Source organism: Vicugna pacos, chromosome 1, assembly GCF_048564905.1.
Source record: "Vicugna pacos chromosome 1, VicPac4, whole genome shotgun sequence".
In the NCBI taxonomy this organism is placed as follows: Eukaryota; Metazoa; Chordata; class Mammalia; order Artiodactyla; family Camelidae; genus Vicugna; species Vicugna pacos.
Window position 1 is genome coordinate 65704169 of NC_132987.1, and position 27844 is coordinate 65732012.

The 27844-nt window shown below is 50.4% G+C and overlaps 1 protein-coding gene across 1 annotated transcript in view; it reads right to left on the reverse strand.

Moving 5' to 3' along the window:
- The window catches only part of PDIA5 (protein disulfide isomerase family A member 5), an 89115-nt gene that overhangs the window by 55227 nt on the left and 6044 nt on the right, over nucleotides 1–27844 (reverse strand). Inside the window, exons 2-5 of the mRNA XM_072963983.1 lie at nucleotides 13068–13194; nucleotides 10091–10178; nucleotides 740–823; nucleotides 444–489 (exon numbers count right to left, since the gene is read on the reverse strand). Coding sequence (XP_072820084.1) covers nucleotides 444–489; nucleotides 740–823; nucleotides 10091–10178; nucleotides 13068–13194 — 345 coding nt within the window. The remainder of the gene's footprint in view (nucleotides 1–443; nucleotides 490–739; nucleotides 824–10090; nucleotides 10179–13067; nucleotides 13195–27844) is intronic.

Consider the following 27844-nt stretch of genomic DNA (forward strand, 5'->3'; position numbering starts at 1 on the left):
TGATGCTTTTCCATCTCCTTCTAAATTGAATTTGTAGCAGGAAGCGTCTCACTGACATTGGCATCTCTTCTGGGATGAGCTGCATCAGTCCCAGAGGTGCTGCCCTGCCCAGGTCCTGTGCTCACCTGGGCACAGCTAGCCCCCTCCGGCCCGTGGGCAGCCACCATGGACACTACTGCAGAGATGAGGGAGGGCTTTGAAGCCACAGCGAAGGGAGACCCAGGCCTTTGGAGGGGAGGGCATGACATCACACGCCTTAATGGATGACTGCTGACAGATTCACAAACTGTCTACAAGGCGGGTCATCCCCACTGGTTCACCAATTAGAAACTTTCCCAGATAGTCTGCTGATCTATGCTCTAGAGACGACAACCCCTCAGGTCACTCGGAAGGGCACCCGTGCACTCTGCCCTTCCTCTTGAGAATGAGGGAGGGAGATTTACCTTAAACGTCACAGCTCGGTTATATTCAGTATGAAATGCACCATCCCTGTCAAATGAGAAAAAGGTGTTAACTTTGGGAATGGTTGTGAAGACACTTACCTTTGGTTTCCGGCAGCATCTTAATAAGATTCAGCTACTGAACACAGTTCAAGACTTTTTTTTAAGAAATAATTGTAAACACAGAAAAAAATCATTCTGAAATAAAATTAATCTCACTAAAAATCGCTGTTCACTGAGAATACCAATAAAAGCTTCCAGCATTCACTTGGAAATTGGAAATGCCCACGTGTACTTACTGGTAATGGAATAATTCGACCTTTTTGTCCTTTGCACTCAGGTCAACTTTCATCTTCTTGCACAATTTTCTACTCTCTGTATCACTGAAAGACACAAATATTGGGGCCACTTGTTACCTGAAGCCCTCACAAAGGTGTCAACAGAGTAAAATCTGCCGGTGGCCTAAGAATAAAGCAGGTAGCTTGGCATTCTCAACAGCAAGTGAGGCCCTCACTACAGATGGGTTCTCAGGGAACTGGAGGAAGGAGAGAAACCAGCAGGACAGGGACCAGTAGATGGGGAGGACATATCACTACCTGTAAGGGGCAACACTGACAGGGCCAAAGGAAGAGCCCCAGACAGCCCATCCTCAGAAGAAAAAGCAGCTCAGGATAGTGGTTCCCAGTCCTGGCTGCTCATTAGAATCACCTGGGGAAGTCTTCAAAAATACTGACTCCCTGACCCTCCCCAGACTATGACTTCAGAAGCTCCGCCAGCAGCCCAAGCAGGTTTCTGTTTCTAAGCTTCTAATGTGTGCCAGGCGCCACCAGGGTAGGAGGAAAATGTTGTATGATGTTGAAGGAGTTATGAAATCTGACCAGATACTGACAGAAGCCAAAAGGAGAAAAGGGAAAGGTTCAGTGAGGTGCTAGCACCTGCAAGATCACACTCCTAAAATTCTCCTAGTTATGAACCGTCTTCCGGGTGCCACCCTCTGCTTACCAAGTGCTCGCTCGTGGCCTCCTCTAATCTTGGCTCCCTTTCTGTTAGACCTCGGATCTCAGAGTGTGGTCCTGGAACCAGCAGCAACAGCACCACCCAGGAAACTGTTAGAAATGCAAATTCTCTGCCCCTCTCCCAGATCTACTCAATCAAAACTCCTGGTGACTCCTTGAGCAACTGTGTTTTAAGGAGCCTTCCAAGGGATCCTGGCCCCTGCCACCGCCCTGCATGGCTCTTCCTCCTCTCCTCCGACTCACTCCCACCTCCTTGAAGTTCAGCTTCCCCTGTGCCCTATACCAGACCCCTCAGGGACCTTATCTGCTCTCACAGCCTCCCCACGACCTCACCACACTCAGCCAAGTCTGCCCAATAGCCAGCCAGAGGCAGCTACCCTACCCATGGGGCAAGGCTCTGTACTCCAGGGCCTTCTCCCCAGATGTCAATGAACTCAGTGAGGGCATCTTGGCCTCTAACCCCCACTGGTCCTCGCTGACTACATCGCATGAGAAAACCTGCTCTGCCAGGTGTGACAACCACCTGAGGGAAGTCCCTTCATCTCCCATTTGTAGACACACCGCACTACCTTCGACAGCCATCAGCTTCACAAAGCTGTGCACCAGCTCCAGAACAGATGCACTAATTAAACTATTCAGTTCAATCCTTAAAGCCATACTCATCAATGGGTAAGCAAAATTATGGGACCTCATTTTAAGTGTAGATATGCAATTTGTAATCAAGAAGCAAGTCTTATAGGACAGGTGTGCGTGGGTCTGAGAGGGGGCGTGTCAGGCACTCCCCAGGCCCAGGGCTTTCTCTCCCTAGGTAGTCCTACCTGTGGTAGCCATCACTGCAGCCACTGCAGCCACTGCAGCTCCCAGCCCCTGGGCCTAGCACACAGGGTACTCAAGAAATGCATGACAAATTCAGAAAGCAAAGGCTGATGACATGGCTGTGACTGCTCCCCCAGGGTGGCAAGAGCATTCTAAGATAGGGAGCCCAGGGAGGAGGGATAACTGGTGTGCAGAGGGGACCCAGAAGGGCCGAGAGCACACATCAGGAGGCCTAAAGGGCAGCTCATGCATCCAGTGCCTGAACTTTTACCCTGAAGCTTTGTGGGGATGCCAGGCACACCCCCACTGACCATGGCAATTACAGTGTGGGTCTGCCTTATCCCTCAGGGGCTCTGTGGTGAAGCCACACTAACAGGCAGTGGGTCTGTTTGACAACTGCATCTGAGGAACACTTTCCCTGCCCCAGGAAAGACGGGAGGCCTTGACTCAGGATTTTGTAACCATCTCCTTGGCACTTTTCTCTGTCTGGCTTTGTTCTGCTCCATGCAACCACTTCTGTGATCACCTACTGTCCACCTGAATGCGACAGCAAATAGTGGCTGGGACAAGACCAGATCCGGGTACCTGCAGCCTCCCTTGGCCCCATGCTGGCATCCACTGGGGGCGCCCGAAGGGCCTGCTCACCTGCCGCAGCCACCCAGACTGCAAGGCAGGCTCCTCCATTGAGCCTGGCCGGCAGCTGCTTCCTGTGACTTCTAAAGCAGAGATGAGCGATGGGGCCCAGTTGTTGCAACCCCTGTCCCTACCAGCTGTGCAGGAACCTGCTCCATGGGAAAGCCTGGCTGCTGCAGCCTTAGGAGTAATGTTCCAAAGCAACCAGCTGGACTGTGTGGAGCTAAGAGGGTGCAGAGGTTCCCCAGCAGCACGTCCAGCCCTGCCTGCAGTTACGGTCTCCACGGCAGGTCAGGGGCCACAGCTCCGTGTCTGCCACAAGAAATCCTGTGTGACCCTCTCCCCTCCTTATGTTATGGGATACTCCTCGAGGATTCTCTTTTCTCCTCTGTCCCAAACAGACAGACAGACAGACACACACACACACACACACACATGAATGCAAATACACACGTTCTCAGAGGGGTCTGTGGAGAGATGGCTTCCTGTCCTCTCTAAGCACCTCTGGCACAGACCCCAGAGCGTCAGCCACCCACGCCCAGCACTCCCACACAGAAAGGTCTGCTCCACCCAGGAGAGAGCTTCATTTTGTTCACAGCTATTTCCCTAGGGTTACAAGGGCACACAGCAGGAGCTCTGAATAGCCTGAGTGAGTGATGCTGGCTCGCTGCGCTGGGATGAGGCTCTCACTGCTGGCTCTCTGGGCTCTGCCTGCTGAGCTCCAGGAATCCTGCCAGGTGACAATTCCTGACACTGCTCTCTCAGGTCGGCTCCCCTTCCTCCTATGATTCTGCCTCTCAGAGCGTGTAAGAGTTGTGTGTGTGTGTGTGTGTGTGTGTGTGTGTGTGTGTATGCACACATGAATTGTGCAGTACAGTAAAAGAGAAGAGAAAGGAGGGAAGAGAAATTACCCAAGCCCAGGGACATAAAAGGATCTGAGTGGATAGATTAAGTACAATTAATGGATCTCCTGGCTTCCTCCCTTCCCCAGCCAGTGATTGACGCTCTGGAGGGAAAAGCACTGAGGTGAGCAGGGAAACGAGCTGCTTTGCTGGGATGGAGAGGGAGGGAGCGGGGAAATCACAGAGAGCAGACTGGCCGTGCAAAGGCCCTTGCCGGCCACTGCCCTGACCATCCTGCAGGAACCAGCCTTCTCTGCTGGGGAGGCTGAGCCTCACTGCCCTCTGCTTGTTTACTCACCCACGACCTGCTCCCTCCTCCCAACTCCCACCTCCCTCAGTTCTCCCCCTCCAAAGAATGGAGGAAGGATAGAGGCCAATATACGCTTCCTTCCCTACCCCCAGCCCAGACAGACACAAACACATGGGCGTTTTCGTTTGACTCTGTTGTGAATGGCCGTCCAGCGGCATGGCATGGCTGCTGCAGGGACATGGTACTGCGTTTACCTAGATTTTCATGTGCAGCTGTGATCACTCAAAGGACTGGCCACTCACACTCCTGGGAGTCAGACCCAGGGAGGAAAGGTCGGGGGTGAGAGCAGGAGGAAAGAGAAGAAACAAGATGCTGGAGGCTCAGGAAGGGGAGGTACGCGACTTTCAAGTCGCAGCCCAAGTACCAAACCGTCCCTGGAGGAGGTCCAACAGCCAACTGGAGGGACTGAAGGCTTCTACATCTGGTTCTGCCACTAGCCAGCCTCGACCTCTGGCGGGGCCCTGGGTTTCCGGAGTTCCAGAATGCAGGAGTTGTCCACGTGAGCTGGATGGAGCTTTCGATTCCTCTACAGGGTCAGGTACCAATAAAGCATCAAGGCAGGTTGGCCCACATCCTGACAAGTGAACCAGGAGCCAGAACCCAGCACAGCTGGTGGAGCCTCAGAACAATGTGAACCTCCATCACCTCTCTCCTCGCCCCCCAGTGGGACCTTCACTCAGCGAGACAACATCCTTACGTCCACACAAACCTTGGGCAGCCTCCTGCAGCGGGTAGAAAGCAGACTACACCAAGGACCAGAGCCTGTCTTGGCCACTGTGTGCCCTTGGCTAACCTGGCCCTCCTGGAGTCTATTTCCCCTCTTTCTCCCATCTGCCAGGTCTAAAATGGTGGGATCCTGAGCAGATGGACCCATGATCCCTGAGGGTGGGTAGCAGAGGAAAGGCAGGAGGTAACCCCACTTCAGAGGCATGAAGAAAATACAAGACAAGAAGCAAGTGAGCAAGAAACAGTCAGAGTGACAGCGAGGCGCCAACTACGGAGGACAATATGGAAGAATGTAGCTGGAGGACACTGGGGAACAAAGGCAGGGGACAGAACAAGCCTGGAACAGCTGGGCCCTCAACTTGGCCAGACCTTGGCCCTCGCTGATGAAGGGACTCCCTCAACACGGATCATCCCAGGTCTGGCTGTTCTCCTTGGCGCCCAGCTCAAGGAGGCACATGATAAAGTATGAATTATGCAGTGCAGTTCATAAAAGTGCTGGGAATACGAGAAAGAGGAGCGTGCCTTCTCGTCCTCCACCTGCCTGTTCAGCCCAGTAGTTCTAAGAGGCACACGTCACCCCCACGAGTGCAGGGCAGCGTGCCAGGAGGTGTCTGCAGCCATGACACAAACACAGCACTTCCTCTGGGTTTCCTTTACTTTATCCTACAGTAAGTAATTTAAACTTGCTTACACATAAAGGAGCAAATGCTAAATTCAAATAATTTTTGGAAGAAAACATGAACTTCGAAATATGTTATGAATGCCCCAGCAGGCCCCACGTCTTGGATCAGGGAAGCTAGCACTGCTCAAGGGAAAGAAAGCAGATGGGAGAATGAGAGTGGGAAGAAGGAAAACGCAGTAAGATAATGACCTTGAACCCTCAGGAGAAGAAAGCAGCTTGCACCCCCAGGGCAGCCTCGGCCCAGGGAGAATCAGCCCCAGGAATGAGCAGATGGGGCCCAGCGCCTGCCCACGGGCCCCAGCTCTGCTGCCCAGACAGCAGGGCTCCGGGAGGACAGGCTGCGGGGGAAGGCCGACTCCCTCACAAGCAGCCTGCTTCCGAGCGGACAACCACCACCAGCCAACCATCAGCCCTCTACCATCAGGCACAACTACCGCCAGCCACGCTGAAGAGGGCTGAGCCAGGAGGTGGAGTGAGGGGAAGGGAGAGCTGACAAATCCCTGGAGAGAAGCCAGACACCCAACAGACATCTCCCAGCAACAAGTTACAGCCCGGGGCCTGGGAGAAAATCGGCAGACGGGGTGTGTGTGTCTGTGAATGCGCAGGCAGGGGTAGGGAGGAAAGAGCCAGAAAGGCAAGAAAAAGAGAAGTATCCACACAGAGGAGAGAGGAGGGAAAAGACCAAAGAATGGGGGAGGCAAGGACCAGAGAAAGGAAGAGGCAACAGAAACTCTCAAGGGAGGGGGAAGAAAGGGGAAGAAGGGGGAGAGAGGGGAGGGGCTGACAGGGAGGGACTGGAGAGTGAGAGGCAGACACCCCGGTCGGTAGTGGGAGATGCAAAGCCTGCAAGACACACCCTTCCACACATTTACACACGCACACACACTGCATGCCAAGCCTGGCAGCTTCCCAGATGCTCTGAACCAGGCCACGGAGGGGTGAGAGCAACCTGGAGGATTCAACTCTGCATTTCACGAGGGAGTAAACTGAAGCCCAGAGAGGGGCAGTGACTTGCCAAAGGTCCCAAAGGTATCTGCTGTCAGAGCCAGGCTCCCTGACCTGCAGTCCTGCCAGTTCCACTGCAGCCCCACAGTTCTTAAGGGGCAAAGCAAAACCCCCTGCACACTGGGACTGATTCTCACGCCCAAAACTTTCTTCAGGGTACCCTCAGAAGAACCAAGGGATCCCCATCCAAGAAAAAGCTGTTGAAGACAAACGTACACTTCTCCCCTCTAACCCCCAGCTTCTTCTTGGAACACCCTGAACGATCTGACCCAGATGAAAACTAACAAGAGCAAAGTGCAATCTCACATTTAAATTCTATTCTAGAAAGAGCCTTCATTTACCTGATGCTTACCACAGACCTGGAAAGAAGGCAGAATATGTATTATTGTCCCATTTTACAGATGAGGAAACAGACGCAGGGTAACTAACCTGTCCAAGGTCCTGAAGCTAGTAAGTAGTGGAGCTGAGCCCTCAATTTGGGCCTGGGCCATAAGCTGCACACACCTCTAAAGATACCTAACACTGGAGCACTTCCCTCCCCCAAGATGCCCCCTGTCTCCCCACCCAGGCCCTGGCATCCCCCTTCCTGTCTCCAACCCTTTGCTGAGGGTAGGAAGCAAAGGTGCACTCCCTTGCAGACAGCAGCACAGAGCACTCAAGGGAGCCCTTCTGCCCATCCCAGGGCATCTCATAAACACAGACCGAGTGCAGTCAGGATGACAGAGCGGTCATCACAGGGCCCCAGAGTTAGCATGGTGGGTTCCCCTAATGATTTACAGGACACGTCCAGAAGTCTCAGAGCAGGAGCAGCCGAGCAGGAGGGCAGAACTAGCTCGTGTCCTTGGAGATCTCCTTGTGTAACTGTGATCCATGAATTGCACCTGGGGCAGCCTAAGGGGACCAAAACCCCTCGTTCTGTCCCTTCAGCTATTCTGGGAAGATTTAGCTGCATCCTGCCTCTGATTTCAAACTCAGACTCAGATATTCCCGCTTCCAACATCATCCATTATAGCTCCATAATCCACCTACTCAGCTAAACTTTTAAAAGCTACTTAATATTTCAGTTTATACACTCTTTTAGAAGCATAAGTTGAATAGCAATTATGCGAAGAGTCGATCTTTTTGGCTTAAGGTTACCTCTTTTAAGCTGGAAGGTGCCCCCCGCCCAGGTTTTCATTTTAGAACATCAAAAGTCACAGGATTATTTCTCCCACTGGCACTTTTATTGATTCCAGACATCATGTCTCCAAACCAGTCCTGAATTCTATTCCTCTTAGTCTGTCTTCTCACACTGACCCCGGCCCCATTTAGTCCTGTGTGTCCAGGGAGCGGAGCAAGACTGCCACCTCCACCCTTGTCAGCAAGAGGAACCCGGATGCCCACACCAGGGAGCTGCCCGCAAGGAAACGGACTTTGAAGACCTGGTACTCTGAGGTCTTTGCCCCAAATTTGAACTCGACCTCCTTGGTGAAGCTTTTATCAACCTTTCCTGGTGGAATTAAGTGACTCCCCCTCTATACACACAGTACTTTTCACCTGGATTGTAATCACCTGGCTAGGTGTCTGGCCTCCTCCTCATACCCTGAGCTACTCGAGGACACTGTCCCTGTTATCCATGTGTCATCTCAAAGCATAGAATAAGTGCTCAGGAACGTTTGCTGAATGGACCTAGGTAGACGTAGCAACTGAACAAAGCTCTTCTGCCCACTTCTGCCACCTACAAGCCTGGCGAGAACTCTCCTGTGAGAGCTCTCCATGGGCCTGGCAGAACTGACACACTTCAGGGATGGAGATTCCAAAGCTCTCCGGCCCCTCTAACAGGCTCTGGTGCTTTCAGTCACACAGAGCCCTCCTGGTAAAACATGGGAGACAGAGACGCACCTGCGAGACAAGAACTCCCCCAGACGAACTATGAACTCGAGGTAACCAACGGCTACAATCTCATCAGCGGCCTAGTGAGCTGTCTGTTCCACTAAGTTGGTGTTTGAATCAAATGGGAAGTGTGACGCCAGACAGGTGCATGTGCACACACACACACACACTCACTACAGCAAAACACTGCTTGGCTAAGACTGTCCTTGGTGTCATTCAGTGCTTGTCAAAATACAAATTTCCTTCCATTGCCTCCAATCAGGGCAGGACAAATTGAGGCTATCAACTTATAAATCAATGGTGTCCCAGAAGTTCATCTGCAAACAGCCATTGAAAACTCGGACTGAAGAAGGATAAGACCACACTGGAGTGGAGCCCATAAACGCTCACTGAACCCCCAGGGTAGCAGCAGGCCTTGTGCCTCAGGCAAGGACAGCACCATTAAAGGTTAAAAGACCTCTATGGGCCATGCAGGAAAAGAACTGCCTCTCTTCCCAGCACGGCCCCACCTCTCGCCCATACCAACCAGACTGCAGTACCGTCTCTGCTCCTCTCCCCTCCTCTTCCCAAACCCACACTCCTGATAAACCCCAATCCAGGTGAGAAGGGGCTGGACCCGGCGGCTCTGCAAATCCCTCCTGTCCTCAGTCAGAAGGACATGTAACGCTGGTAACCACTAAGTGCCGCACAGCGCCTTGCGCGCGGCCAGTGCTCAACAAACGTGCAAAGGACAGGCCTACTCTTCCCGATCTTTTCCCCATGTTTCACTTTCTGTGTGTCTTTTCTCTGTTTTGCCAGTCAACGCCCAACTGGGAGCTAATTACATGACAAGTGGCATGTGTATCTAAATCCCAGCAGCAAAAGCACTGAACACAGAGATGTGGCAATTATTCCTAATGACTGAAAGGAAAGGGAAGCTGAGCACACCCTGGACTCAAAACCCCCAAACTCAAAAGGATGGCTCAGAGGAATCCCAACAAGAGCCCCCTTTGCCACGCTCAGCAGCGGCCCTTCCTCCTGTGGGCCGGCGCTGGATTTGCCACCTCCACACTGATGAGGAAGTCTCTGGGAGGGGGAGGTCAGGCCAGAGAGGAAGGAGCTCACAGCACTGTCATTGGGACATGGGGGAAGTGGGGACACAGGCCAGACGAGAGATCTGGAAGGTCTCAGCCACCTGTCCGGGAATGACACCTCTAATAGAGCCAAGTGGGAAGCTGAGGTAGCAGACAGGTCAGGAGCTGACCCCCCAAGGCTGCCCCCCGGGCGGTGGAGAGCTCTGAGAAAGGCCTGGGCTGCAGGTAAAGCCCACACTTCTTGCTGCAGATCCCCCCCATGAACAAGCCCACTGGGTGACCGAGAAAATGATCTTGCCTCTGGGCATCAAGGATCTCTCTGTCACCCACTGGTAAGACAAAATCAAGTGGCACACAGCAACTGAGTAAAAAGTAAAAGCACTGCCGAAGAGGGAAGAGGAGGGGGAGCTGGAAAGACAGGAGGGAAAGTCATGCCTGCCCCTCCTCCGTTTCACAGCAGCCCTGCAGCACCTTGGGGTGTGGCGTTCTTCTGCAGCCATTTCTCCATTGCACCCCCTCTCTAGTTATCAGGGACAATTCCTACCCCGCCACCAGAGACCCCCGAGACACCCCCTCCACCCTCTAGTCATTGTGCCCCATGTGCCCAGGACATACCCACAGTCTACCCAGCAGATGGTGCCTTGTCCTTTCACGGCCTGGGCCACAGTAGACAGTAACCTGAGATGACTTTCAGCGGCAGCCTCTGTAAAAATACAAAAAACTTAAGCATCTGTACCCAAACACACCAGGGCTACCCCTGCCATCTTCCCTCAGGGGCAAGGAAGGATGGAGACCAGTCCCAGGGTTGAGGTCTTGAGCACCGGTCAGAACGTCGTCCCTGGGAGCAACAGCTCTGTGAGGACAGCCCAGCTCTTCTCAGAAGCCCCTGCTCCCGCCACCCTCACAGACACAGAACCCCCTCACCCCTCCTTCAAGCCACAATGCACTGTTCCAACAATCTCTCAGCCAGAGCCTCAACTCCCAGTAGAATCTCCGACTCATTACCTTTTTGGGACACATTTTGAAAATTCTATAACCGAGCAATTACGATTCTATAACTAAAGCAGGGAATGAGTTTGCTGATTCCACACTCGTCTGTCCTGGGAGCAGACAAGGCAGGTACCAGACCCTGCCTTCATTTGTGCATCACACACTCTCCCAGGGGCTTGGTGCAATGTGAGTAAATGAGGTTTACAGGTGACACTAGTCTCCGATGGACCGATGCTAAGTGTACCCAAGTCACTTTCACAGCCCACTTCCCCAGAAGCGATAGGGTCCAAGAGGCAGCCCTGACTAGAGATCAACAGCAGGACAGTGGACTACGCCTCGGCGCCAAAGGGACCAGACATAAGGAAAGAAGAGGTGTTGGGGCAGAGCCCTGGAAAACTACTGTAGGAGGACAGGCTCTTAGAGACGGAGCCTCTGCGGCCAGGATTTCCACACTGCCAGCCGGCAGCGGTCCACTGCAGGTGAGCCGTGGCTAGGCTGTCACCTTCCCCTGTCACCCCTGTGAGCTCCCTGGAAAGGGCCTCCACGCAGACACTGTGGGGAGAAGAGGCGGATGCCTTTCCCTGCTGGAAACCACATGGATGCATCTCAAGCCAAGCAGGAATGACATCTGAATGACTTGCCTCCTCAGATCTCCTTTTCTAGTGCGGATAATGGTAGTTGTGTGTGAACACAAAACATGCTGAGCCTTTCATGGAGTGAATGGAAAGCATCCTTCAAACTTGCACAGAGCCACCTGAAGAAGGCCCTCCTAGGAAGCCCCCCAGGCCAACAGGAGGAGGGGGCGCAGCCGAGGTGGGAAAGGCCATCCTCCACCCTTCAGACTGGGCTCTGGGAGGTGGGGGAGGGAAACTAGAGTAGGGCCATGTGAAGCCCCCTCCCCAACCCTGCATTTCAGCTGTGGGTGAGGAGGCACTGCTTGGAAGGAGGGAGGCAGGGAGGGGAGAGAATCCAGTTACTGCGCTGCTCCCAAAGCCACTGGAGGTCGCCAGGCGCAGGAGCAGGCCTGGGCAAGAGGCAGGAAAGTAAAATCATCACCCAAGTCCACACCCAGCGGCCCGAAGCAGGGAGGAGCTGGGTACTCCAGGAGCACTAGGAGCTCCACTATCCACAGGCAGAGAAGAGAGAGCTCCCAGCCCCGCTCCCACCCTGCAAGCCCCCATAAGGATACTTCGCCTTCCCCGCTCTACTTTCCCCAATCCTCTGGTCATCACAGTATTAGCACACTTCTTCGGGCCGTCCAGCAGAGGAAGCCAGGCAGACGTGGCAGAGGGACCAGCTCTACCATTCACTGGCTGGTAAACCTCAGACCAGTTACGCTCCCTTTGCTTCAACGTCCTCCTCTGTAAACTGGACGTTACCTGACAGCCTGCACTGCCACCCTCATGGCAAAGTGGCAAATAGGAGTGTATTACAGCAGCTCCTGGCAGAGTCCTTCTGAGAAGATAAGCATGTATGAGGGACCCGTCCAGAGAAGGAAGTGAGGTGTTCCTGGGTGGGAATGACAACTGCCCAGCTCCAGGAGCATCCAAGGGGGCTGAGCCATGTTCATTCGGGGCCTGAGACTCCCAGCCTCAGGAGCAACTCTGCTTCTACCCTGCCTGAGTTCCGCCCATTCCCCACAGCAGAGGAATGCTAGTCACACGCTGGGCTCCCAAAAACAACCCCAGGGGGTGTGCACCAGGCCCTCAGAAGGGCAAAGAGCAGCGCGTGCCCGGGGGGCCTGGAGGATGCAGGCTTCAGGAGGTACACACATCCAGAACATCCATCAGCCCCTGGTGCCGGTGAGTACCAAGGATTAGCTGCCAGGGAGAGCTGTGCCCGGAACCGGCCCAGCCACTGGCTACTGCTTCTTAGGATGCAGAACACTTGGCATCCTTGAGAGCAGCAAGAACACTTAACTCTGCTGAAACAGCAACAACAGTTAGATGTTCAAAGTTGTGGCCAAGAGCTGAGCAAACCTCTCTCCATCTATGATGCCCTCGCCAGCCTCAAGGTCAGAAGAGGTAAACGGCTACTCCCACCCCAACTGAAGCTGCCTTGTCCAAGTATGGAGCCCACTCCAAACTCAGTCTTGTATTCTGACCCCAGAGTGGGACAGATGGGGGCCAGGCAGGGCTAGGGTTGCCAGCCTGGATGTGTACTTCCAAGCCTGGGACCAATTCAGCTGGCAATAGGCCAGCCCAGTCAGTTAATCAACAGCTCTGGTGAAGCATGCCCTGGCAGGGCTGGTCGTGCCTGTCCAGAAGCAGAGCATCCATCCCTGGTGGTCACTGTCCCCTATCCTCCTTCACACACATGTCCTCTCCCTCCTGAGGTTCCAAGGGACTCCAGAGGGCTTTTCCTAAGAAATTTTGGTAAAAGGGAACTGAAATGACCTCTTAGGGTCCAAAAGCAACAGAATTAATGCCCCTCCATGCCTCTGCCTCTGTATTCTAAGGAAAGCTGAGAAGCCATATGTCCCTCGGACCCTCCCTGAGTGATTTCTAGTCCTGATGTCTCCACCTTCCACCTATGCCTCGATTCCTTCCCCTTCATCCACCACATCCCTGACAATCGCCCCAAGGCCAGGAGGACAACTCACCAGATTTGGAGTAAAGCACCAGTACGTTATTCCGGGTCCTGAGAAGTTTTTTCAAGTCCTTGGGGTCAGAGATTCTCTCGATGAGTGAGGAGAACTGTATGGAGGACAGCAGCGTCGGCAGGACCACCTGGGGATCAAGGAGCCAAGGCCTGTGAGTCCCAGGAACCGGCTGGGCTGAGGAAGAAGGGGAGCCCCAGATGTGCTGCCTCCAGGCACAGTTTACTTGGGAGGGATATGGGCACCCCCACCCTTCTCACAGCCCTACACCTGCCTTTCACCTCATCCCCTCTCCAAATCACCCTGCCCCCCGGAGCTCCTCCTGGCCCAGTTCCGCTCACCCTTCTTCTTCATGCACTATTTGTTTTATTTTGTTTTGTTTTGTTTTTCCTTTTTTTTTTTTTTAAGTGGAGGTACTGAGGGATTGAACCCAGGACCTCTGCATTGTAAGCATGTGCTCTACCACTAAGCTATTACCCTCCCCACTCTCTTCATGGACATTTATGAGGTCGGATGGACTGCACAGGTACACAAGCCTGTTGCACAGATGTACTAGCCACCCTTTTAATCAAGACCTCTCTGGGAGGTCACCCTCTGTAACCCTACCTTGCACCCAAATGCCACGCACTGGAGCAACTGTGAAAACTCCATCCCACCCAGGAGTGCCAAAGCCCCAAATCCACAGAGAAGTACCTCTTAATGTGATCCCATTTAGGATGGGAATGGATGGTGAGGGGTCTTCCACTTTTTCTGCTTTCCCCACTCAGCCAATGAACTCAGGAGAGCAGACAACAAGAAACAAGACAATTCTCCCCCAGTAAACCCTAAAACCTTGGGCCCTGGAGGGTCTAGGCACCTCTGCAGGCAACATGAGGGATGGGCTGAAAGCAGGAGCAAGGGGCATGGGGTTAAATGTCTGAACAAGAGCTGCCACCCAGCAGATCCCCTCATCCAGCCCACAGCTGGCCTACAGCCTTCTGCCTCACAGTTACTACCTTAAGGGACTGAGTAAGAAAAGCTCTACTGGGAGACACCAGCAGAGGTGGGAGAGCATAGAAACAAACTGAACCTTGAGATCACTTTGAGGTCACCCATCCCCCCTCTAAGCCCCTGGACCTCAGCATCCCTCTTCCCTTTTCCAGAATTTTGCCAGTCTTATTTCCCCAAGCAGGATTTCCTCTAGGTTAACTGAGCAGCACAAGAAAAACAACCTAAAGACAGGGATCTGAGAATCCTCCAACGCAACGGCGTGGTTTCCACTCAAACACCCACTGTCAGGCATCCCAGGGAACAAGTGCCCTCCATCCCCTGCCCACACCCAGAGTCGGACCCACATGATACGCCGCGCTCTTCAATGCAGACAGATAGCAAAGGTTCACCAGATATCTGAGGGAAGCCCTCAACACAAAAGACGGAGATGAAAACAAACTGATGGAAACATAAAGCTGAAAAGAAAAAGGACAGAAGAAAACAACGAAACTATAATTACTATTCTCAGAGAAATAAATCGGTACATCCGTAAAACAGGAATAGAACACTACGAGAAAGGAACAGACAAAGAGAATGAAGAAAACCTCTTAGAAAGTAAAACCCTCAAAGGAATAAAAAATTTCAATAGGGTTGAAAGTAGAATCGAAAAAAACTCCTACAAAAAAATCAATCAAAATGCAGAACAGATAAACAAGACTGTACTGTGTAGCACAGGGAAATATATTCAGGATCTTGTGGTGGCTCACAGAGAAAGAGAATGTGACAATGAATGTATATATGTTCATGGATAACTGAAAAATTGTGCTCTACACTGGAATTTGACACAACACTGTAAAATGACTATAACTCAATTAAAAAAATGTTTAAAAAAATACATGGATCCAAGGGAAGAAAAAAGAAATAAAAAACAGGATAAAAAGAAGAAAGTGCATCCATTTAGCACAAGAGCAAAATTAAAGGAACTACAGAAAATGAAGGCAACAGAGGAAAAGAAATTATCAAGGAAATAATTCAGGACAATATCCCAGAACTGGAGGGATGTGCGTTTCCAGGCGAGAAGGCCCAGCAGCATGAATTTAAAAACACTCTCTCCAAAGTACAGAACTGAAAATTTTCAGCTCACTGCTGGCAAAGAGGAGACTCTGAACATGTCAAAGAAAAAAAGAAACCACATACAAAAGATCAGAGTCGGAACTGGCACAAGACTGCTCATCACACCAGAAAGAGTGACGCACAGCCTCCGCAACGCTCAGACAGTGTGATTTCCAGCCAGAACTCAATGACCAAACCACCTGTCAGTTGTGAGCAGAGATTTGCTCAAACAGACTTGAGATCTCAGCCGTTAACAGGAAGCTACTGGGACCTGCGTCCTACTAAAACATTTCAAAAGAGACAGAGAGAGAGAAAGGCACGGAGCCTAGGAAACAAAGGACCCAACACGGGAGAGAAGCAAGAAGTACCACGCTGACAGTGAAGAGGAGTCCCAGAACAGCGGTCCCGCACCCTACACAGCAACCAGCCCAGGACGGGGCAAGGACAGCGGGCTATGGAGGCACGTGGGCAATAAAAAGAGGCAAAACAGACCACAGATGATCTGACATGCTTGTTCATATTGATCAGCTAAATAATCTGACCAAAGTCACCCAGCTAATAAGCAGCAGAGCCAGATCTGAAAACCCAGGCTCCCTCAGGCCACTTCCTCTTTGTAGCCAGGGTGGTGCATTGAGTCTGAGCTCCACCACTCAATAGTTAAGATGCTTGGACATCACTCAGCCTCCTGGAGGCTTAGTGCTTCCCATCCGACATGGAGATAATGCTACCTCCCTTGTGGGATGGCTGTGAGGATGAAATGGGGTAACTTATCGAACACGCTTTATAAATCATAAAGCATTCTAATAGCATCTGTAATACATAATATACATTTCCATCTCAGCAGAAGAGAAATGTGGCCATATTCTAGTGTTTCTAAATATAATCTGCCACTGGAATTCAACAGTTACCTCTCCCCAGGGTAAAGCCATCGGGGGAAGAGCGGAGGGATGATTTCTCCCTCATTCTGGCCCCATGCGGCTGTGCACGATGCCCGAGGACCCCCTGCTCCCACGCAGCCCATCTTGAGAGCTCACCAAAAGGTTCTTTCCACCTTATTATTACATGTTATTCCACTGCTCCCAGGGAGTTAATGGACATTAGACTAAAAGGTCCAAAGCCCAATGCACATGGGTAAAGGTAAAAAAGAAAACAATCTACTGGAAAAATGTGTTGACACTGCTGTTTTTAATCCTCAAATAATCTGGCCAGTTAAGAACAACAATTGCCTTTGCCCAGTGCCTCTGGACTCCAACCCACAGAGCAGCCCTCCGGAGACCGGCACCTACGCTTCTGGACTGGGGAGAAGGGCAGGGGAAGGGCGGGCAGGCGGGCCCCTGGGCAGCACAGCAGCCTGCAGCCGGGCCAAGCGACAGCAGAGTGCCTACAGCAGAAACCACAAGAGCACCGAGTCTCAGGGCTTATCCACAGCTTCCTTCCTAGAAAGCCCAGAGAATCCCTCAGGTCATCCAACCAAAGGCCACCCTCAGAGTAAACAAACCACATTCCAACCAGCCACAAAGCCACTGACCCAGTGTTTGCCCTCACACAACAGAGAACCTCAGCTCTACCAGAAACACACTGACACTGGGGCTTAAACTGGGCACTGCCTGTGGCCGGCCTGGTTAAGAACCCTTTGTAGAGGGTCCACCTCCTTATCTCACTCCATCCCTATCTCACACCCCCTAGACTAGGAGCACCTGGCCCCCTGCAACCCCACAGGAAATGTTGTCCAGCATAATAAGCAGGACAAGCACACTGGTTACCACACCCTTGACCTTTGCAGGGGTCTCCTGCTGCGAGCATGTTACAAGGCAGAATCCATGCAACTCTTGGGAGACCCAGAAGGGACTACAGAAACCAGACAGACCAAGGAACAGTCAGGGAGGGTCTGGGCTGGAACGTGATGGGAAAGGGCAGGTGGGGACAGGCGCCGGGGATCTTGAAAACCTGGCTCAAGACTTGAGCCCCATCTGGCTGTGACCTCAGACTGGGCAGCCTCCAGGGAGGCTGGAGGTAGAGAGACCCACTGGGTGGCTGCCCAAAGGAGAGAAATGCGTCATCGAGGGAAAAGCAGCAGAACTCAACAGCTATTCATATGTAAGCAAGGAAGGAAGAGAGAAGAGGTTAAAATGACCCTGAGGATTCCAGGCTCAGGGAACAGAACAAGAGCCAAAAACGGAAGTACTGGGAAGCAGCAGCTGCAGAAGAGGCTTTTGTCTTACGTTGAGGAAGATGACAATAAGCTCAGGCGTGGGCATGTGGACATGACGATGCCCCAGTGCAGGCATCCTCCAGGCTGGGAGTGAGCCTTGAGGTCAGTGAAGTCTCAGAGGTCGGGGTCCAAGGGGAGAAGACAAGGAAACTGCTCAGCTGAGGAGGAGGAAGGACCAGGAGGAAGGTCGGGAAGACGGTGGGAGGTGTCACATCAACAGGGAGCAGGGAGGAGACACACAGAAAATCGGGTGACGGAGCTGCAGGGAAAGGGCAGCACCAAGTCTCCTAGGAGAGCATTCTGGTGGGGGTGCGGGGACAGGGGCGGAAGCCAGGCTGCAGAGAGAAGCCCACTCAGTGCAGGAGGAGCACAGAAAGATGAGCTGTCTCCACTGCAGACGGAGAGCTGTGTGGATGTTTGTGGGCACAGGAGGGGCAGGATTTGCCAGGAGAGGATTTGAAAATTTGGGAGCAAGAGGCAAATAGTCGGGATAGGCAGATCCAGGGGAACCAAGGGGCTCAGCGCACAAAGAGCTAAGATGCTCGGTTTAGCATCTCTGAGAGGAGGGAAGGAAAGGCCCCGGTGTCTTGCCCCAGACAGACCCACACCTTAGCAAGCAGCCACGGGGGCAGCCGGGAGAGGGGCCGTTTCCTCCCTCCTCTAAACCCAGGGGACTCTCCTCTAGCCACTTAACATTCTTTTCTCCTTCCCATCAGTCTATTTCAACCTTTCCAGTGTGCACGCTCCTTCCTTTCCTTAAGATACAGTTCCAGTGAGCCTTGGGTAGCCTTGCCAAGCAGACTTCATAAGTCACAACCCACAAACCCTGATGACAATAACTAAGGCAACAATAACAACGTTAGTGATGCACAAATTCTCTGCTGTGCCAAGCCCGCAGCAGGGAGAGGGCAGTGTTTGAGAAGGAAGCCAGGCACCTTCTGTGCCAGCTGTGGAACTGGGTTTAGCAGGATCTTTACATTCTAAGTCTTTTCGCTTTGGAGACAGAGGAGAGAAAAAAATCCCCTTTGTTCACCATGCAAACTCCTTCTGACTCCCCCCACAATAACTGCTTTCTTTCAACAACCCCCAGCCTTAAAAGTATTTACATCAGGGCTGAACAGCCCGCATGGGTTGAGATGAGACCCATAAAACCCTCCCAGGGTGCAGAATAGAACACTGCTGGGAAGGACGGATCCCTCCTCCTCCTGCTGGGAAACACAGGTCCGCTACGCCAGGTCCTGCCTGCATCAGCCACCCAGTGCCCCCCATCAGACTACCAGTCTTCCCAGCCCCCAACCCCTGCCACAGTACAACACCCGCCTCAGAGCACCTGGCCCCTCCATCAGAGTAGCAGCTCCCTGCACCCCAAGCCCCTTTCCCCATCAGAGTACAAGGCGCTCTCCAGAGCCCAGCAGCACCCAGGGTACCTGGCACAGAAGTCCTTAGCCTCACTCTCCACCACAGCTGGAGGCCATGGGGCAGAGGGCACTGGCTTCTCTCCTCACTTTCCAGACTCCCTGCAGTGCCCCCCTAGCAGATGCCTGCTCGGTTCAGGATCCACCAAACAACCCTCTAGCCTAAAGCCCACCCTCATCCCCTCCCTCTATGGTTTTGCCCACCCCTCAGACACCATAGAAAGACCACTGCTGCTGAAGTCAGACAGACCTCGGGTCAAACCCGGGCACCATCACTTACAGCAAGATGATCTCAGATGTTATGAGCCTTCAGAGGGCCATTTTCCTGCCTGTGAAATGGAGACGGTAATACTGATACCTGCCTTACGGGGTTGGCTGAGGATTAAATGAGGGGGAAAAAGTACACAGAGAACCTAACATAACGCTTGGCACACAGAAGCACATAATAATCATAATTATCTGTAGGAGTACTATTAAGGAGACAAATCACAGATAGAGCAAGGACAACAGTAAAACGGGCACCACCTTTTCCTCTCCAGGGCCCTGCCTGCAATCAGGCAAAACAGCACATCCAGGCAGGAAGAAATGTGCACGTATACACATCCAGCCTCAAAACAAGACTAATCACCCATCTGCACAGCGACCCAGACCAACAGGCCACGCACCACATGGAGGACGGTCCTTCCAGGTTTTGTGCCCATTTGCCTCTCACAATAACCTGATAAGTGGGCATAAGCCTCATCCTACAGATGAAGAAACTGAGGCTCAGAGAGGTTAACTTACCAAAGTCACACAGTAGGTCAGTCACAGAGCTAGGACTAGAGCTCAGGCCTCCCAGGTCCTGGCCAGAGGTGGTCTGCCTCTCTCCACCCCACAAGCTCCCTGGACTTGCAGCAATCCAAGGGGACCACCTTCCCCAGAGCACCTCCTTCCCAGTCTAGACCCATCAAAACACAAATCTTCCAAAATCCCCTGACAAAGACGGTCTCAGCAGGGATTTACACTAATCCTCTGCTTCCTGCAGGCCCAGAGCACCCTGTCAGTTGGCCCCCTTCTCAAGGCCCTGGGGCAAGTAGCCCAGATCTGCTATTAATCAGGTGGGTGCAGGGGCCCAGCTCCTTTCTGCCTCTCACTCTCACTCTCTAGCACCCCGTACACACAAGCTCCTCTCTCTTCACTTAACCTCACTCACCATCACCACCAGGCTGGAGCTAAAGAGTCGTACAATTCTGGAAAATAACAGGGAGAACAGTAATTGCCACATTACACCCTCAGCTTTAAAAAGCTCCAGATCTCTGGGGCGTGTGCCAGCACCCTCAGATTCTCGATAGCCAGGAGCCTGCCTGTCGTTTAAGACTCACTGTTCAATGCAGATCATGCAGCTAGAGGTATGCAATTATGCAAAAGCAACTTGCTGAAGGAAGAAGAGTTGAGGACAGAAATCTAACATTTAAGAAAAAGGGCGGAGGTGGGACTTGACCTTTTTTGCTCTGTCACCTGAAAAAAGATATCCTTCTTATGTTGGGAGCTGTGAAGAAACTGGTTTAATTTAGTGTAGCCCACATTTTGCTCAAAATAGTTTTGAAATGTCAGGATCTCAATCTAGACTTTTAGGAGCTGGTGGTAAAGGGATCCAGGAATAAGGTTAAAAACAGATGACCTGAACCTGAGGTCAGGGAACTCCAGCTGGCTGAGTATTTAGAGCTGGAAGTTTGGTAGCAAGAGTCAGAAACCCAAGTTTTGTGCTGGTTTTGATAGTGACTGGCTGTGTGACCGTGGACAAGCCATCTCTCCTTCTCTGTTTCTTTGTAAAATGAAGAGGTTGAAAGTGATTTCCAAACTCCTTTCGAATTGTGATATTTTGCAAACCTGTTCTCATGACCACTACCAGAGAAGTACCGCTAAGTAAATTACACTTGTGAAGAAACTTTTGAGTTGCCCTGGGCATGTGGTCACCCACACTAAGCCAAACCTCTTAGTCTCCCTTGCAGCAAGTGTGGCCATGTGATTAAATTCCAGCCCCTGGAATGCAAAAAGAAGTGTTATGAGGCAACTTTTAGGAACTATACTTAACAGACTTCTGATAAGAGTCTTCTTAGTACCCTCCTCCTTCATGCCAGCTAGAATTTGCAAAGATGGTTGGAACTCAAGCAGCCACCTTAAGACAATGAGGTAGAAGGACTTGCTAAAGATGTGGAGTATCAGATAGAAGGTACCTGGGTCCGTGATATTGCAGAGGGATACACTGGCCCTAGAACACCCCTTTCAAGGCTTCTATGTGAGTGAAATAAACAACCTTTGTAAGGCACCATCATTCTGGGTTTCCTGGCAAACACACAAATAGATCTGGAGTGTCCACCAAAACAAAAGCTTTAACGGGAAGGAAGTGTTAACATCTGCTCCAGCTGGGATATTTCAAAGTGTCTAAAGCATCAGATCAAGTGTTACACTTTGGATAAACTGGTACGAGGAATGAGACAGAGAGAGGCTATCAAGGGTTTGATTTACTCCTCCTCACTACCCAAGTTTCACTGTGCCTGTTCCTGTCAGTGTCTTGGTCACCCAGTGACAGCTGCCCACCAATGAAAGGAAAATTAGCTAGTAACTCTCCAGTTTCCCTACAACCTCAGCACTTTTCTAGCAAGGGAACCACTGCAGAAGACCGAAAGGCTAGGACCATCCCTTGTAGCTCACGGGATTGAGCTGGGCTGGCTGGTTTCCTGAATATAAGACTCCTCTCAACACTCCTCACAAGCCATCTCCAGTCTCCAGGTAGCCCCCTAGAGCCAAGAACTCAAAATCTCCTAGGGCTGCTCAAGACAGTGGAGCCCAGAAGGCTGTGGAAGCTAAACTTGTTAATGCATAGAAGTCCATATCCTACCATTCCATCTTGGATAGCTCCGGTCATTAGAAAGTCCAAATTCCACCCCTTCCCCAGTCATCCTGTCAGCCTATCACACTCTGAAGACAGCAAACACATTCCCTCTTCCGTTTCTGTAGGTGAACTCCCCCAATTCCCCAGATGCCCTCAAGTCCCTCAATGAACTGAATGATTTGCCCTGGACACAGCCATGCTCATGACTCCCAGCGCTATCTCCATGCCCGGAGCACGGTGCAGAGCCCGACGAGAGTAATGTGCTACGTTACAACTATAATTTATTTGTGGAGATAAATACGTAGGCCTTCATAATTCAAAATGCAGGAAGTTAATCTTAACACAAATCTTGACTGTTGGATCACAGCTTTTTTTTAAAAAAGTTGAGAAACACCATTAGTGCATCACTTAAAATATGGCACCCAACTGTCATACGGTGCTGGCAAAAGCCTAAGCCAGTACAGTTCTTTTGGAGAGCTATTTGGCACAATTAATCAAGTATCTTAAAAGTATTTATGCTCCTTGACTTTGTAATTCCACTTTTGGGAATGTGTCCCGAGGAAATTAGCAGCGATTCTGACACATACATGACTCATACAGTCCTACTCATAAGAGTCAAAAATTATAAACAACCTAAATATCCAACAGCAGGGGAATGGTTACTTAGAGTAAACCACTCAGCAGAATAAAACAGGCATTTAAATTATGTTTTAAAAGATTGTGCAATGAAAAAATTTGTTTTCATGTTAAGTTTTTAAAAATAGAATCCAAAATGTACATGGTATGATTGACAACTAAATGGAAAACTATGCTCAGAAAATGACTGTAAGAAAAAATGTACCAAAGTAAGGCTTTGTCCTTGGACAGATTTTATTCTTCCCCTTTGTTTTCCTAACCCGTCATAATAGGCATGTCCAATTTAAATATTTAAAGAAAAACAATTACCACCATTTGGCTACCATCATGGAAATAATGAACAATCTCAAAGCATCTTCCCACAAGAAAACCGAACTTTACAGTGGAGAAGCCTGGCAGAAACCCCCTTAACTAAGGGACCAGCGATAGTATCACCAGTAATGGGTCAAATCCACGTGGGTCTCCTGATAGAACGCACTGAAGGGAAACGTCATCCAAAACCAAACTGAGGGACATTCTTCAAAAATGTCAAGGACCCAAAAGACAAAGCCCGAGAAACTGGCCCAGATGAAAGGAGGCTAAAGAGATACAACAATTAAATTCAACATGTGGCTCTGGATTGAGCCCTGAGCCAAACGCTACATTCCCGATTTTGACCACCGTACTCTGGCTATGTAAGAGAATGCCCTTGCCTTTTAGGAAATACTGAAGCATTTATGGGACAAAGGAGAATCATGTCTGTAAACTTTATATATGCAGAGGGGGAATATGAGAAAACAAACGTGATTAAATGTTATTATTTGTGGAATTGGGCAAAGAACAGATGGAAATCCTTTGTATTGTTTTTCTATGTATTTATTTTCTGTTTGGCGGGGGGGGGGGTGCGGGTAATAATTAAGTTTATTTATTTATTTAAATGGAAGGACTGGGGATTGAACCCAGGATCTCATGCATGGTAAGCACACACGCCCCCACTGAGCTATATACCCTCCACCCCACAGCTCTTCTGTAAGTCTGACTATTTCAAAATTAGTGTTGGGGAAAAAACACCTCAAATAAGACAGGAAAAAAAAAAAAAAGAAGCCCAGAACAGAAACAAAGACTGCCCCTACCTCTTCCGCAGGCCTCCTGATACCCTCGGCCATCTAACCAGTGCTCACTGGCACTTTCCCAAGGAAGAGCAGCCCTTATCTGCCCTTCTTTACTGCCAGCTGACTGCCAGCTCATTTGACATTGTGTCTTTTTTTTTATAACAACTATTATGTAAAATCTGCACAGTACTTTGCATGCAACACATACCTAGAATGGCTTTCACAAGAGAGAAAATGATAATTTTCAAACACAGGTAATTTATGCCCCTTAAATGGGCAAATTTTAAGCATCTGTCACCAATTACCATGGCTAAATACCACTCTTCACAAGGAATAAAGGACTAACTACAAACCAAGTTTGAAGATTCCACCACTGATACTTCCCAGTGTTCAAATGTCTACCACCCAGCAGCCTTTGAAACAAAAATGAGCATCATGAGTTCCTGGATGGCGAGAGAGAGAGAGAGAGAGAGAGAGAGAGAGAGAGAGAGAGAGAGAGAGAGAGAGAGAGAGGGAGAGAGAGAGGAGCTAACTGTAGTTGAGAGAGAGAGAAATGGGGAAACACTTGGCCTCGGACAGAACCGAGAGGATTCCTTAATTCCAACACCCAGGGCCTAGGGAGGAGCCCATGATGATGAGGACAGCCGCAGTGCAGATGGATGCCTGCTGTGTGACCAGGAGCCAGCTACGCTGCTCATGTGACCATCTAGTGTCATCATCCTGGCAAGTGAGTTAAGTAGGTACTTTCATTATACCTATTCTACAGATTAGGAAGCTGAGGCGAAGAGGGGTTAGGAACTTGCTCGACATTACACAGCAAGTAGGTAAGCGGGCTGTGACTCAGATCCAAGTCTGACAGACTCTAGCACCAGGATCGAAGCACAAGACCGATTCCTAGAGCCACACACATCTCACCGCTTGCTCCTATAAATGCAAAGCCAGCTGCATTTCTTCTATTCTGCTTCCTTTAAGAACCCCACCTTCTATGTGGGCTACACAGCTTTCCTGCCTATGTTTCCACAATACCAATGTGGCTGTCAACAAGGAACAATTTGGGGGCGGGACAACTGATCCGAGAGCTTATAAAAACAGGTTTTTTCTTATCCTGAAATTGCAACTGCAGTGCATTTAACCAGACTTAAGTCCCTAAAGCTTTTAATGTTGTGGAAAACCTCTTTGAGAGCCAAGAGGGCTTTGGGTTGCTGCCAGCCTGGTGCGTCAGGCCTGCTAACGAGGAAGCACTTGGAGAGGGAGCAGAGAATCAGGCAGCAGGTGAATTCCCACTCCGGAAATCCAACCCTGCCTCAAAGCTCCATTAATTGATAAGAAAATAACAACTCAAGTGCTCATGACCCATGGGGTACGTCCATGCTTTGACAAATGGTATCTCTTTCAATCCCCTGAAGCTAAGTGTCTAAACCAGTGTTTTCCAGCCGTAAGGCCTTAACCTAAGAGCCGGGTCACAAAATCACTTCAGTGGGTTATCACCAGCATTTTTTAAAAATAACATTAAATAGGAAGCATCAGTGTGTACCATAGGTAGCACATGTATTTGGTGAAACATGGTATCTGCTATGTTCACGTGTGTATGTACTTGATTATAATGTAAAATGCATAATTGTTCTTGCAGGAGTTGCAGTAAAAATGTATGAAAAACTGCTATAAACAATCTGTGTGGGAGGTGCTCTCACCCCCACTTACGGATGTGAAAACTGAGGTTAAAAGAAGTTAAGGGACTCAACTTGGATGAAGCCTAAAAGGGCAGAGCCAGGACTCAGATGTCTTCTGGGCACAGATCGGACATTCCTCTCTGCCCGTCAGTGTGCAGACTCCCCACTGGTTCCCTCGAGCTCTCTCCATTCCCCAGAGCTCCACCCAAACAAGACCCGAGAGGTCAGCAAGTCTGCTTCCTCCTCCAACCCAGCTAAGCGTGACCAACTGGAAAGAACTTCGATGACAGCCTGAGCCGTCTTTCCTCTGATACCTGGCTGTGCATGATTCCCCAACGGCCATCAGAGAAAAGCAAAAATGGCACGTGCTCCAGCCAAGCGACACCTCACCGAGTCACTGATGTACATGGCTCGGGACATGGGCAGAAGCTGTATCACAACACTCAGCCCACAGCAGCAACTCTGGCTGGCAAAATACTATCTATCACGTAAAATTAACGTTGACTTGTACATGCCTGGTCGTATCTGCACAACAGCAGTAAGTATAAGCTTCCTGGAAATACTGATTCTGGGGCCTCACCCTTGAAGAAAATCATCTCGTGGCTCTGAAGGGCCCAGGAATCCATTTTGACACATACCTCTTGAGACGGTTTGGATCCACAGACAGGTTGGAAGGACACTGATCATCTTTTAATAACCCCCTCTCTGGACCCTATGCCACTCCCCTCTCCTTCACAGCCAGAATTGTCCATCTCCCTCTTTCTCTCCCAGCCACTCCTCAGCCCTCTCAGGCCTGCCCCCACCACCGAAGAGGCTCTCGATAGGGGTTCCATCATGACTTCCACACGGACATACTGACAGGCATCTCCACTCCTTGCTTTGCTCAGCCTTTTCAACCCAGGCGGAACCCGGGTCTCCCTTCTACCTCTCCAGCCAGCCTTCCTCTCTTCTCTGTAAATGCTCCTTGGCCACCCTGAAAATGCTGAGGCTCCTCGGGGCTCACTCGGTCCACCTTCTCTTTCCGCCCCCAACTTTCTCCCCTCAACCTGAGCAGCATCCCTAAACTAACATCCCCAGCCCAGATCTCCCTTCTGAGCACCACACCTTCACATCTGCTCACCAGCGGCTCTTAAGCCAGGGTCAAGTATAATTCTCAAATATTACAACTTAATTCTCATACAAACAGAGATGGAGCATAAGGGACCCACTAAAATGATAAAGTGAGGTCAAAACAGGATATAAAAAAAGGTTAATAAAAAGATTAAAAAAAGAAATTATAAGAAACTTGTACATGGTCGATGAAAAAAAAGAACCCTGATATGATTGCTAAATGAGATACCAAGCTGGTTAATGTCCTGAAGGGTCTCTCTTCTCTACCAAGCAAATCATTCGCATCCTTTCTAACTTTACAGAGTATGGGTCCTAAGGAAAAAAACACACTAGATCATCTTTTATTTCCAAGTTTTCAGACAATTTTTCTTTACCCTGAGGTCTATGAATTTGGATGGGGGACTGTCACATCTTTATTTTCACTAGTCTCTCACTGAAATTTAGCCTTCCCTTTCTTAGGAACGTAGATAACCAATTACAGTAGCACTGTTAGTGTCTTTGCCACCAACAGAAATCAGTTTCTCATCATACGATGATTGCTGCAGATACCCTGAAACACTTTCTATGCTTATCACTACTTAAAATTACAGAAGTTATCAGACAATCTTATATGATGCTTTAAAAAACAAACTACTATTTTGCCATAACTTGTTATATTTTGATAACTATGTTACAACATCACTGGTTTCCTCTGTAATCCTATGCATTCTGTTTTATATAGTTACAACACTGTTCTAAAAAAGGGTCCATAGGTCTTCAGTGAAGCCTTTCCTGACTCCCTGCAGTAGGTGAGGGACCCGGTCGCACACTCTCTTACCACCTGATACTTTCTCCTTCCAGCACTTACTACCTGAATGAAGTAACAAAATAGTGGCTCTCTTCCGAAGCAATGGTAGGAAGGGATGGTACCATCCTGTTTATCGTTACGTCCCCAATGCCTTGGAATAGTATGTCTGGTGCATAAAAGACTCTCAAGAATTATCTGTTAAAAACAAACTGAAAAAAAAAGAAAGACCTGTGGAACGAGTGAACATCTGTGACACATGTGGCCTGCAGACAGTGGTCCACGTTCCTTTGAAATAAGGAGAATGTACGGTACTCTGCCCAGGACCCAGCCAGGTCAGACCCCTTGCTGAGAGCAAACCTGCTTGTTCCTTGGGAGCCTGCCCTACTTGGCCCAACAACACAGCTTTCCAGCCAAGCCTACATCTTGGCTCAGATGCTAGATCACTTTTATGTTTAAGTTCCAGGGCAGGGACCTAGAGTTCCATTAATACCTTTCAAGGCAAGGATCAAAGGATCTGCTCACAAATTAAAGACACCTGCTTGTGCCAAGGGGCTAGAGGAATGGCGGGACTCTGAGGTAATAGATTCTCTACCCATGCCCCAGCCAGCTGTGAGGAGTGGGAAACTGAACCCAGGCACAGGCTCACCATGAGGCTGGGAACAGAGCACACATCCACCTGGGGGCTCAGTATGACCTTGGGGAATAAAAAGACACAGAAAGGCTATTCTAACCCCACACTCCTGAGTGTTTAACCCTCTACCACATGACCGCAAAGCAAATTATTCAGAAATCGTCATAAACTGGTGTGTGGGAAGAGGCCCTGTTGGAGGGGACAGCTCGCTAGAGTGACGCTGGGAGGGTAATGACAAAGGTGGGAAGGGCCTGGCTGTGGCCCCTCCTCC